The 12,908-nt window shown below is 40.7% G+C and overlaps 1 protein-coding gene across 1 annotated transcript; it reads right to left on the reverse strand.

Annotated features, from left to right (window-relative positions):
• Window positions 1-4,505: 4,505 nt before the first annotated feature.
• On the reverse strand, window positions 4,506-12,297 carry LOC106809600 (protein farnesyltransferase/geranylgeranyltransferase type-1 subunit alpha-like). Its single transcript, XM_014812735.1, has 8 exons — window positions 12,291-12,297; window positions 11,735-11,849; window positions 11,293-11,397; window positions 10,997-11,107; window positions 8,731-8,892; window positions 8,249-8,311; window positions 7,108-7,282; window positions 4,506-5,629 (listed from the first exon to the last, which is right to left on the reverse strand). Exons 1-8 carry the CDS (start codon window positions 12,295-12,297, stop codon window positions 5,477-5,479), a joined length of 891 nt encoding a protein of 296 aa, XP_014668221.1. The 3' UTR covers window positions 4,506-5,476.
• Between the last annotated feature and the right edge of the window lie 611 nt (window positions 12,298-12,908).

Raw genomic sequence — 12,908 nt, forward strand, 5'->3', positions numbered from 1 at the left:
TACTAATGTTGCCTTTTTCTGTTGCTGACAATGTCGGAGAGGAATTCACAAGGTCAAGAATATCCTCTGATGTGTTCTCTGAAACATTGCCCAGGGTTCCACTGGCTGCTGTTGACTTATAACGTTTCTTTTCAGGTAGCTCGTTTGTGCAGTCTGTTAGGGGTGCTCGCTTTCTCTGACCTGATGCAGCTTTGCTTATATATTTCATGTGCTTTAAGACGTTCCCACATTCGTAGCACATTTTACGGGACTTTACATTTTTTTTATCGAATGGCAAGCCTCTTGCACATTTCAGACTGCAAATTGTCCTTGTGAAGTCAGATGAGGTATCTTGTTGATGTTTGTTAGACCACTGAACTGCTATGGCAATTTCTTTGCCAAACCCGTTTTTCACTACACCATTGGGAACAGCTTGCTCGCTCGATAACCCCTGACATAGTTTTATTTTACGTAGTAAAGTAGCGAGTAGGAAGTTGATGAGCCACCCTGTAGAAGGAACTTCCACCTGTCCACTGTACACTTCTGTACCGCATACAAGACGACACTGGCTGTTTCCAGCGTATAGGCAAAACGATGATATCACAGGTTGTCCATTTAAACGTCTCATGCTCCTACGACCACTCGGTGCAATCATCGTTCTTTTTGTGTGCACTACCAGATATTTTAATGCCTAAAGGGTCCTTGTTGGCTTCGTTACACTCAGGCGTTTCAGTGTAGATCACACCTTCATAAAAATTAACCACATGTCCACTGCTTGCTGTTTTCTGCCGACGAACAACATGCGGAAAAGTCGTGATGACAAGCCGTCCCAAAGATTCTCTAGGCAGTGGTTCAAAATAATTGCTTGATTTCGTATATAAATTATACAGGCACTGTGTTGCAATAGCCTCATTAATGCCACTTGCTGTCTCTGCCAAGTTAGTTTTCAGCCTGAAATTACATGTAATGATTTGAAATATTATAATATTTATTAAATAGTATAACTTTATTCGTAACTTTATTTTGTCACGCGCAAACATACGCCTCCACTGCCGTTGCTGTACATCTATAGAAATTTCAATGACGTTGATTGCAGCAAAAAAGCTTAAATTTTACATTGCATTATTGCATCTAGCAATTTATTATAGCATGTACTGACAATTATCTGGTAAATTACTACTGTGGCATACTGATGATGACTGTGGCCAAATGAGTTCAATATAATTATATACAATTACACAGTAACACTATACAATTACTGAGTATATTATGATTTCTATTGCACTTACCAAGCGACGGTGCACAATTCTCTCCATAGCAATGGGACATCCATTTTCGCCCAGTATTAAATCTTTATTGCTTATTTACGCTTATTTTTATTGCTTTATTACACGATTTCAATACACATATCTATCAAAATCATAATATCTAGACTATGCACGCCACAATGAAATCTACCGCCACTTCGCCCAGTAATAGACGAACCCGCATCCCGCTAGGCAATACAGATCGACGAGCGTACAGCGAGACAGTCACAGGGGGTCCGTCTAACATGACTCACCCGCGATGTCAACAAACGTAGCCTCGCAGCCTGTCTGCGCATTAAACTTGCTGCAGCCAATCAGCGCAGCCGCCAACGGTTCAGCCAGCCGCCTTCTTCAGGAGTAGCTTCCGAAGGATCATTTAGCATGTATTTTTTAGGAATTTCTGTGATTTGAGCGCATTCTGGCGGACCGATTGTCAAAATTGGCGGGTGTAGATTGTTAAGCAGTCTTCCGCGATTCCAACGATAGTTGGAAAGTGGCGTCACCTGCAGGAACACCGGAGTTGTAACCGATTTAAAACGGTGAGTTGTGGAAACTGCGGCGGCGAGTTAGGCACCATGTTATATATAGACAATGGCCGTGTGTGTGCTGTAGCTGCAGCGGACTGGTTCTTGCTGCCAGTGCTGTAGGGGGCCTACTTGTGACATTGTGTGTTGCAGAGGAGCATTTGAATGGCATTTACAGGAAGTTATCAGCAATAATAGGCGAAAGAGAGTAGATAAACATTAAGACTTTGGTAGTAAATACATTTCGTGTTTATTTCCCATTATTTTTTTTATTGAGACGTTGCAAAAGTGCCTGTGCCGTGGCTGTGGGATTGACGGTCACAGTGACTGACAGTGAGTGTCAGTGTCGTATTTACAATAATGTTACTCTCTCAAACGGCCGAAGAGCCCGTGGCTTTACCTGTCTCCTGATCGCATTCGACATCACGACCAATCCAGGATACAACTACACGTACACACACACAGTGACTCCGATGAAACGAACTTATAAACAACTCACAAAGTTCACAGATCGAAACTACCAACTATCGAAGCAAGTAATATAAACTCTTAGAGCCCGATACGCAGATTCGCTAATCGTCGAATGACGTCAGAGTCAACGATTACAGAGGGCGCGCAAACTCCACACAGAACCGCACGTGTGGCGCACTGAATGTAACCTGAGAACAATATATACATATTGTATATATTGTTCTCAGAATGTAACCATAGATATATACAAACACAGTGTGTTTGTATGTAACCACTGATCGCTATATATATACCTATATCGCTATATATACCTTGGAGTAATCATTCTAAATGATTCAGAATGATTACTCCAAGGATATACTAAATTAAGGTATAAAAATATATAGTTTGGATATAGAGATCAGTAAGTGTCAATTGAACGTGACCCTGATCTTTATCAACTATAGTTGCTATATAGAGATCAGTGGAGTGTGCACAAACAATCTGTAGACATACGCACACACACAAGCACGTACCACACACATCGTACGCATACACGCGCGCACGCACCCACACTGTACACGCACGAACGCACACACTTATCATGGACGCACGCACGGACGCACGGATGGGTGCACGCACGCACGCACGGACGGGCGCACGCACGGACGGGCGCACGCACGGACGGGCGCACGCACGGACGGGCGCACGCACGCACGCGCGGACGGACGGACGGGCGCTCGCACGCACGGACGGACGGGCGCACGCACGCACAGACGGGCGCACGCACGCACGGGCGAACGGACGAACGGACGGGCGCACGCACGCACGGACGGGCACACACGCGCACGCACGGACGGGCACATGCGCGCACGCACGGACGGGCGCACGGTCGCACGCACGCACACATACACACATTTTTGGCAGATACAAGGAAGGCTCGAATATACATCCAATACATCCACGCTGCAGGACAGGAATAGGTTATCGACCCCTTATCAAAGCAAGATAATTTTCATGGCAAACATTTAATGTGTGCCTTCTATTTTCAATGCGTAATTTCAACAAAATGATGTTTGTTTTGTTATATATCGCCGCATGCGCGAAATCAGAACGTATGCTACAGTAGGTGGGAAATATGTTATAAATGTATATAATATGCAAATAATGTATGAAGTGAGATGTGTTGGTGTAGATCTAGAATAAGTTCATGATTCCAATGTAATGTTAATTTTTTGACATGCGCCAGGCCAGGTTGTAGGTTATGGTGACAAGGAGAGGAAGATAAAAATAATATAAAAGTTTGATAAATGTGAATAACCCTTAAATTTGTGTAAATGAGCATTCATTCATTCAGAACACCCTCGTCTCCGACCCACCTAGCTAGGTCACTCTATATCCACACTGGCTGGAAGCTGCGCTTCTCATACTCAGTTACGAAATTATGCAAGCCGGGATTCGCACAGGCTGCGGCTCCGGCATACACACTCAGGGAATCTCCCCCTTCCCCACGTACACGCGCGTGCATACGGTTGCAATAGCCGGGACAAATATTATAATCTAATATATTAGGCGAAATTTAGTGCTTCAACAAATTGATGAGAAAAATTTGTTAAAATTGAAGAGAAAAACGTGTTTAAGATTGGTTGTAAGCTAATTTATTACATAGAATTCAGTCATTATAATAAATTAAATTATAAAATTAGTCATGCTGAAAAGCATATTCTCCTAGATTAACTGACCTCATTTCCACCCGTTAAATCTGGCTTGCATTGCAGGTCCGTAGACTGAGCACATTTCTGTCCATTCACTTGGGGTGGAAACTATTTTATTGTGGGTTGTAAAGAAGCGAAAACTAGCTAATGTCTAATGATACCATAGATAAGTAAGGCTATCTATAAGTAATCTACTGCGATTAGAATGTAAGAGAACTGCATGGTGGCAACTTCATAACTTCGCAAAGGCAGCGACCTTATACTGCACAGAGCAGCATGAAATCAGTCTAGTGAATAGCATTTATAGAATACATTTCTTATGAATAGCATAAATGTATAGAATACATTTCTTTTGAATAGCATAAATGTATAGAATACATTTCTTATGAATAGCATTTATAGAATACTTGTGCTAGTGGTAAAAGCCCGACTATAAAAGACAATCGTGTAATAATTTCCTAGCAAACTTTGCGCAAATTGATAGGAAATTTTTTAGTCATTAGTAAATAAGTGTAAGAAAAAAACGCATCTTAGTTTAGTTGATTTAGCTAAATTTTATTGACACATATTATGATTTTCTTATCTCATTTAAATGGATACTACACCCTAGAATTTTAGGGCATATCATGATAGCAAGTGCATAAATCAGTGAAAGCGTCGCGATAATGGAAATAACTGTGAAATCGTTTCTACCCAAATAACTGTTCATGAAGAATAGCAAGTAAATCTCAGACGGGAGGTACCATTTTGTTCGTTAAATAAATCGGAACCATTTCATATCTCTACCACATATAATTGTCAAGGAACTGTGTACAGGTACTAGCGAATGTCAAATATTTAAACTGCTATTCTAAAGGCTTTTCGTGCAAAAAACAACAGACAGTATTTGCTAAGCACATGTAATATGAGCAAAAACTAATCTTGTAGACCATTCTATTTTATCCACACCATTGACCATTTAAAACTTATTTAAAGCCATTAAATAGCTCAACAAGAAAAATGACAATCTCTACCTCTAGCAAGATGACAGCAAAGGGTTTAAGAATAAAAAATTGACTTGTCCTGTGCGTGAATTGAGCTACCTTCCTGTTGTGATTGACAGACAATTTTACCCAATCAGTGTTGTAACAGGATGTTCAACAAAACAAGTCTCAGTGGCGACCCCACATTTTCGCGTGTACACATGCACGTTACTGTACAAACTGGGTAAGGGTACAACTTGGCTGACCTAGCAATAATATCAAATGCAGGCGTGATCATCACACTCCAGCATATAGGTCAATTATGAGCCAATGCAACTGAGCCTGTAAAGGAACTATGCCGCATAAGGGATCATTGCTAGCAGACGAGTCTGACGTTAGACATCGCCCGCCATCACTGTACTGCATCGCGACTGTTCACACATTCAGCTAAGCACAGTCCACTATTTCCAACATCGACACGATTAACAGCCGATTGCTGAGCACTTGACAAGACCGATCATTTACGATCGCCGCATTCGTCACTTGGCTGGGACTTCCATGGCTGCAGAGGCTGCTCCTGCCTCTTCCGACTCGTCATTCTTGGGCGCATACCTCTCTCGCATCCGCCTTCCAATGTAGTTCCAATACTCGACTCTGATGGTATCAAACTCCATCGCAAGGGCTTCGACTAACTGTGGAGAAACGCGTGCGAGTCGGACGTTAGAACCGAATCAAAATCATTACATTTGACTCACAGAGAGAGTCAAAAATCATACACAAATGATATTGGAAAGAGTCTTACCCGCCACACGTTTAGTTTATGGTTTGTACATGTCACGCTGCACCAATACTAGAATTGCCGTGCACTGCTATCATCATTTGTAAATGATCATTAATGAAAAATTAACAGTAAACCACTTGGCACAAGTTTACAGCAGCAGCCAGTCAACTGCGGATGGTTTATACACTCAAACCTGTATATAAGGTCACTCAATGTAAAACCCCGAAAGCGTCCTTTATAGTAGGGCTGTCATTGGTATGAAATTATTACGATTCGATTATTGATATTTTTGGTTTTCGATATTTCAATCCGATTCGATTTAATATGTAATAAAACATGATGTAGCAAAAGATGGATGGTGTTTCTTGTTGTTATTTGTAGCATTGTAGGTGTGTTTTATTGTTTTGTATGGGAATGTATGCACTACAATATTATAAGCCTGTTATATATCTTTATCTCATTACACAGTTTACAGACGACTTTCGATCTGTCAACTGCCCCATCCCCTGTCTTGGGGAAACCAAAATATTCCCACACAGACTTCTCTTTCCTTTCCTGGACCTGAATGAAAAACGAATAACCTTTTATCAGGCAGGCATATGAAATCTCAAAAAGATTTCTAGTGTATGGAGTATGTATATAATAAAAAAGATCGTATATGTAGTGCCGACGGAAATGATATTTTACAGGGGTCGAAATTAGCGGTATGCCGATATCCGCGAGATAGTAGATTTTTGTGTTGGATGCCAGATTTCCAATGCTTGGTATCCCGCCTCGATAGTAATACAAAATCGTCAAAATCGGGATAGTGGTTGTTGAATTATCAACTTTATACGGCAGCGCATCTGAGCAAGTGCGCGCGTAGAGCGAGTGCGCACGATCTGAATGGGCTCAGGCACCCTGATTCTCATCGGTCTCGCTGCTACCATGATACCGTGATGATCGCGGATGATAATCAGGGTGGGCTCAGGTCAGCGATACATGTACATAAACGTGATGATATACATTGTATCAAGCAAGCCAGACAATGCGTCTAGACATGTACGTTTCAGTGTATTGTGCAGGCCTGGCTAGCCTACAGGCTGTGTATCGGATCGCTATTTTTCATTTTATTTCGATATCGATATCGATATCGGACGCAAATCCATCGCGATTCATCGATGAGGTGGGTATCGATGACAGCCCTACTTTATAGACAGGTGTATTTTCTATACAGGCAGTTTCTCCATATTATTTCCACACAATGAAACGACAAGTGCCCTTTATATACAGGTGTGCTTTATAGAGGTATTTACTAACACAGATTTGACTGCATTTCCCATCCGCCATCCGACGTGCAATTACTCATCGTTCATTATTCATCACTCGTCGGTGACTAACAACGCGCACCACTAACGACTTGTAGAGCACGTCTTCCACGTTTTCGCAGCCCTGCTCCAGCCTGTCCTCGTAGATCTCTCTCATGAAGCCAAGCAGATATGGCGAGCGGACGCTCTTCCCGTACAGCTCCTCGCAGAATTCCATCAGGCCGGGGTGCGTGCTGAGATCTTTCTCCAGCAAAGCCCTGCAGCGAATGCTTGCCATTAACCCCACCACACTCGTGTCCGACGCAACGGCACTCAACTCATTACCGTCGCGCGTGATTTAACAGACAAGATACGCTCCCCCGAGGCTAAATGAGGTTATTATAAACGCGGTGCTAGCGTAACACAAACATGTCGCATGTGAGCATAGTCAGTGCATTCGTTTTTATTGCGAGATTTTTGCTCAGAAACGCTCAATCTGAAAAAATATAGCGAAATATAGTCTCACTTCACAGCGGATATATCACTGATTACGCCATCTTGAAAAACACTAAGATTTTATGCAGTTATAGCATAGAAAATGGGATATGAACACATCGTAACAGCATCGAATTTTATTGTGTGGCGAGAATGGCAGTATGGGTAAACTTGTAAATTGTCGGTGCTCAAAATTGTAAACAAAAGGGCATCTGAGACTCTGCGAGAGATGTGTCAGTCTATGGTGGAGTGCACTCAGTTTATATTTTGAAATTGGCCAATAGCTGGCGCTATGATCTGGCTCCAAGATCACAACAAATTGCGACGGTAATAAAAGCCAGTAATCGAATATTTTGGTGAATACGAAGGTTCTAACACATTTTATCGTTACTCTAGATAGTTACTGTTACTCAAGCAATAACGGAAAGTGTCGTAAAAGTAGGGAAAACACGAGATTATGCTCGAAATTATGGCTTTAAGACACAGTATGCCATAAGAGAAAGGAGATGGAAAGACAGATATACTATCAAGGTAGTGGCAAACAGCATCGTTAGTTCTTTTTCATTAAGGCTCAATATAATTTCTCTTTAATTTCCTATATTGCCTATTACATGCTATTTACTAAACGAAATTTTGTTTCTTTGCAGTTCAGTGAAGATCTGTTGAAGGAGGCTTTGTTCAATAATGTACTATAGTACTGGCAATTTAAAGCTGGTAAGACAGTAATTCGTGATCAGTCAGTAGCATACCCTCTCAAGTAGTTCCAAGACGATTCATTGTTCGGTGCTTTCCGTATCATGTCCTGTGCATACCTGTAGGGAGACAATCAAACAACCATGACCTCATAGCTCTTCACAGAACCACGGCATGGACACGTTGATAGCAATTATCATATGCTGCTAACAACATTTATACTTTTCTGTGCAATTAGCAGTGCAAAAAAAATCAGTAAAAATACAAATAACGTATAACAATAAGTGTACCACCACTATTGCTCCTATCTAGTATAAATTACTTCCAACTGAAAAAAGATGAGGTTAATGTCAGTGTGAATGATGATGACCGCACCAACTCTGTGTAAACATATCGAATAATAAGACAATAATGTTACATTAAGATTTGTCATACATTATCGTATATATTTTTTTTTATTTGTTTGTACTGCCAGTGCTCTGAATCCAATTAATATGATGTGAAATTAAGACGATCTCTAACAACCCAAATATCGTACTTGACTTCTTTCTCCAGGACAGCGTCATTGAAACCAGTTGTGTGGTAGATAACAAAGTATCGTTGGTTCCAGGCCGAATTATTGCGCACATCCTCCTGCAGAAGTTGGTCAATGAAGGAGAGTTCGTTTTCCCAGATGCTGAATGTCCGTACCACCCACTGCCTAGATAGGGAATTGACGAATGGGTACAAATTAAGCGAGCAGTACTTTATACTAACAAGAGCCGCAGAGCGTCTGGGCTCATCTGAGGTCTGTTGCTACGGTTATAAATGTAACATGTAAGTCGTGCGTAGTGACACCTTTGTTAGGCGCAGATATGCAGATACGCAGTTGCGTACACATAATTTCAGCAACCTTCTGCATTCTGCATACCTCCCAAATCCCATTGGTTGATACAAATCGCGTGCCTGAAACTCCTGTTTTATGGTGCATTGTGACCCTAACCATAACTCTAACCCTATTAAAAAATATAAAAAATTTAATTGCTGTAAAAATTATTTGTTGTTATGAAATTGTTGTAAATAAATCATGTAAATATTTGCGTTAATTGGAAAAAAATAGTTAAATGAATAAAGATAGGAAAATACATAAAACAGGTAAATAATAAAATATCTGATGGGATTCGATCCAACGACCTTTGAGCCGTGACACCTGTGCTGTACCCGTTCGGCTATACAGGCTTATTGACTTTTTAGATTATAGATGTGCCATGAATATGAGAACACTGTGACATCATTGAGGCAGTTCAGGAATCCATGTGTAACCCTCCTCTTGAGGGTCAAAAGGTTATCAGACTCTTCGCACGTCAGTGGAAAGCAAATTTCCTGATCCTTTCAAATCCATAAAGTGATAAAAATGGTAGGTCAGCGCTAAAACAAAAAAGTTTTTCACTCTGTCCATTAAGCCATGTCCTCAGAAAATGTCTGATATCTAACCTTTCCCCCACTGCCCTTTGACCTGTGACCTCTAATTTCGCACTGGTGATGGGTTTCCTGCCCATCACACTATACACCGAATATTAAGAGCATAGGTAGAGCCGTTAAGATTTGTGCCGCAATTCCGTATTTCCTCCTATACCTTAAAGGCTCACAATGCGCATCCAAACGCTAATTTCTCCAGTAGTAGACTAGCAAATACTTCGTGTCATGCATAATCACACTACCTTATGACAAAATAAACTCTAGTTGCTCCCATTTCACAGCGCGTTTGCTTAAAACCCACAAGAAAGAGGTGAGAAAACTGGCATTCTGGCGCAAACGCCGACTGTTTGCCAAACAAAATAGCCTCGAAGTGGTGACGTGACGTCACATGTTTTTATCTTTGCTGCGCCCGTACCGGCTGTACCACAGCACCGCTGCACGGTTGCTTGGGGATTGGGGAAACTGTCCAAACAACATCGGAGAATTTCACAACATTGGAGGTATTTCAAATACATTTTATAAGACACGCGCAGTGAAATGGGAGGAACTAGAGTTTATTTTGCCATAGGTAGTATGATTATGGCAACACGAAGTATTTTGCTAGTCTAGTACTGGAGAAATTAGCGCTTGGATGTGCATTGTGAGCCTTTAAGTTAAGGGGAAAATATTCCCCCTCCGTTTATACATCTTGACCTTTGACCCTTGCCCCCCAAATTTGTCATCCCAAGTCCTTTTCACGATCCCCCCCCCCCCCGACGTCCCGAATATCGTGACCGTACGTCAAGCGGTTAAGATTTGTGCCCAACTGTTGATGGACGGACGCACGGACGCACGATCATGCGATCCTACAAGCTGCATCTGACTACGTCAGATGAGCTAAAAACGTTTACTATAGTCAAAGTTCATTTTGTCACTTTATTTACATGTATCGTTCAAATTAAGTGAATTCAGCTGTACATAATGCTAATCGCTTTACAACCATAATGGCATTTAGCAATAATCAGTTAATCTGTTTTTTCTCTGACGCAGTACAAGATTACCTACCTTATTTCCCTGCTTATCTAATAGAATTGGTATGGAGTTTTGTTACATGAGCGTGCATGCACGTACGCACGCATTCACGCATTTACGCACGCGCACACACACACACATACACACATTTATATATATTATGTTAGACGATATAGCCTGCCATGCTTTCAAATCTCCCTCACCCCTGCAATCAAAAAGTCAACTGGAAACAAAAGATCCGTTGTTTTTTTATGTCAGCTTTCTATATGGATCAGTAAAAAATGTTAGTTTAAATCACGTGTTCCAGATAAGATGCCACCATGTTTTGCAATTACCTGTGCTGCCAGGCATGGTAGTTTTTAGCGTCCACACTCAACACATTCTCAGTCAGTTTCAACTCCTCTTTAGGATCCTGCGTCCACTCAATCAAAACTCTTCTGTGGTGCCTAGGAATTTTGAGAAACAGTGTGACACGTGATACATTCAACATGCCCTATAGAACACACAAAGGATATATTTAGATTTAAATCCAACATACCAAGTATTGGTAACAGACAAATACCTGTACTAACTAGTTTATAGTTTTTAAACAGTTTTAAAGATAAATAAATGCTGTTGTATTGATTCTCACCACACTTGGTAGTTTTTTGGATGCTCCTGTATTATTTCACCACAGTATTTTAATTCATCATATAAATCCATCTTTAGTTCCTTTAGTATTTGTCGTCTATAATGCCTGCAAAGTTCACACCATGACATGATTAGAGATTAGGGAAGAAACACCAACACAATAAATTACGTGACTCGAGTAAAGGTTCCTAAACATTATTCATTTTCAGTCAAAATATTTCAAGGGGAGATCATTGCTGATTATAGTCTGACTGATCACTATTAGATACAAATCATCATCATAAAAGTGCTAGCACTAGCAGAAAAACAATTGTATATTATCACTTTACTACCAATATCATTTTGCATTTCAATTAGAAAATTCTTTAAAACAAAATTACTTTCGATTGACTGCAAGTCAATCCCTTTATATGACAAATACAAGTTATTAATGTCTGCATTACCACACTGTATAGTTTGCAGGATTTAAATCTATGGCATCTTCAGTTATTTCCAGAGCCCGCTCGGATCTTTCATCTTTCCTAAGTAATGCTCGTAGGTAGTCATAAACATCCTTAACTGAAAAATCAAGAGTTTACCGAGTACTATAAACATACAAGAAAGTAGACTTCATAGCTTTTTAAATATTCAGGAAAACTAAAGGTTATTGCTGATAACTCTCTGTCAGTTAGTCACCTAGCTGTACTTATGCTGTCATGTAAAAGCTGAGAACCACAGTCAGGACAAGATTTATTCATGGTGTCAGTTGGCTTGTAACACTGTGTACTGTGTACTGTGTACTGTGTACTGTGTACATCATAATCACTCCTGGCCCAGATGGTCACGTTAATTTCATTATTAAAATATAGATAAATATACATTGATAAAAAAGATATTGTGAGCTTACAAACGCCAGGAGTTATTTTATCATACTCAAAACCTACGTATAGTAACCTCCAATTAACTTTATTTTTTTCGGTGAGTGACAGGGTAAAATAGCGTGATAAAAAATATGCTAACTTTGCATTTTTATGCAATAAGTTCACAGCTACACACAAGTGAAAATTTTTCCACCGTTTCTTGTAGGCAACAAGGAGCTACTATTTATGAAATGTTTTGTTGCTAGGTTCTATCTGATCTTACTGTTGTTATAAATTCTTACATAATAATAGTGCATTTTTACCCCATTTTACCCAATATGACAGCCCTGCCATTTTCACTAGAGATGCAGTGTAGCTGGAGATGGTGTTGTTTATTTATTAACAAGTGCCGCGGAGCGACAGCGCTCATCTAACGTCTACTGCGGTGACTCTGTGGTGGAGTGGTGGGATTCCAGTAAACCCTGTTAGTCCCAAATGTGTTCACATACACGCCGAAACAGTGGAAGGCACAGGGATGGTATTAGGAACCTTCTCAAAGGAATGTTCGTTGGGATCGTTATGAAAGTTGCCACGAGATGGCGCGTACGTTTAAGTGTCTTCAGATTAAAGATGGAAGCTCCCATCGTACGTAGTAGCAACAACTATTTGCAAGACAGAATAGGTAAGCACTCATCCATTTACCTACGCAAGCCTACAGGCTGAAATAGAGAGCTGCCACTGTAACTAACTAATTACAACACAGGCAAAAACTACCACA

The sequence above is a fragment of the Priapulus caudatus genome, unplaced genomic scaffold, assembly GCF_000485595.1.
Source record: "Priapulus caudatus unplaced genomic scaffold, Priapulus_caudatus-5.0.1 Scaffold367, whole genome shotgun sequence".
In the NCBI taxonomy this organism is placed as follows: Eukaryota; Metazoa; Priapulida; class Priapulimorpha; order Priapulimorphida; family Priapulidae; genus Priapulus; species Priapulus caudatus.

Excerpts from the sequence above, each read along its gene's own strand:
- LOC106809600 (XM_014812735.1), bottom strand. Across the intron at positions 8,893-10,996 it reads TACCATGCCTGGCAGCACAG|GCAGTGGGTGGTACGGACAT; the intron begins GTAATTGCAAAA and ends TTCCCTATCTAG. Across the intron at positions 8,312-8,730 it reads GTCCTGGAGAAAGAAGTCAA|GTATGCACAGGACATGATAC; the intron begins GTACGATATTTG and ends GTCTCCCTACAG.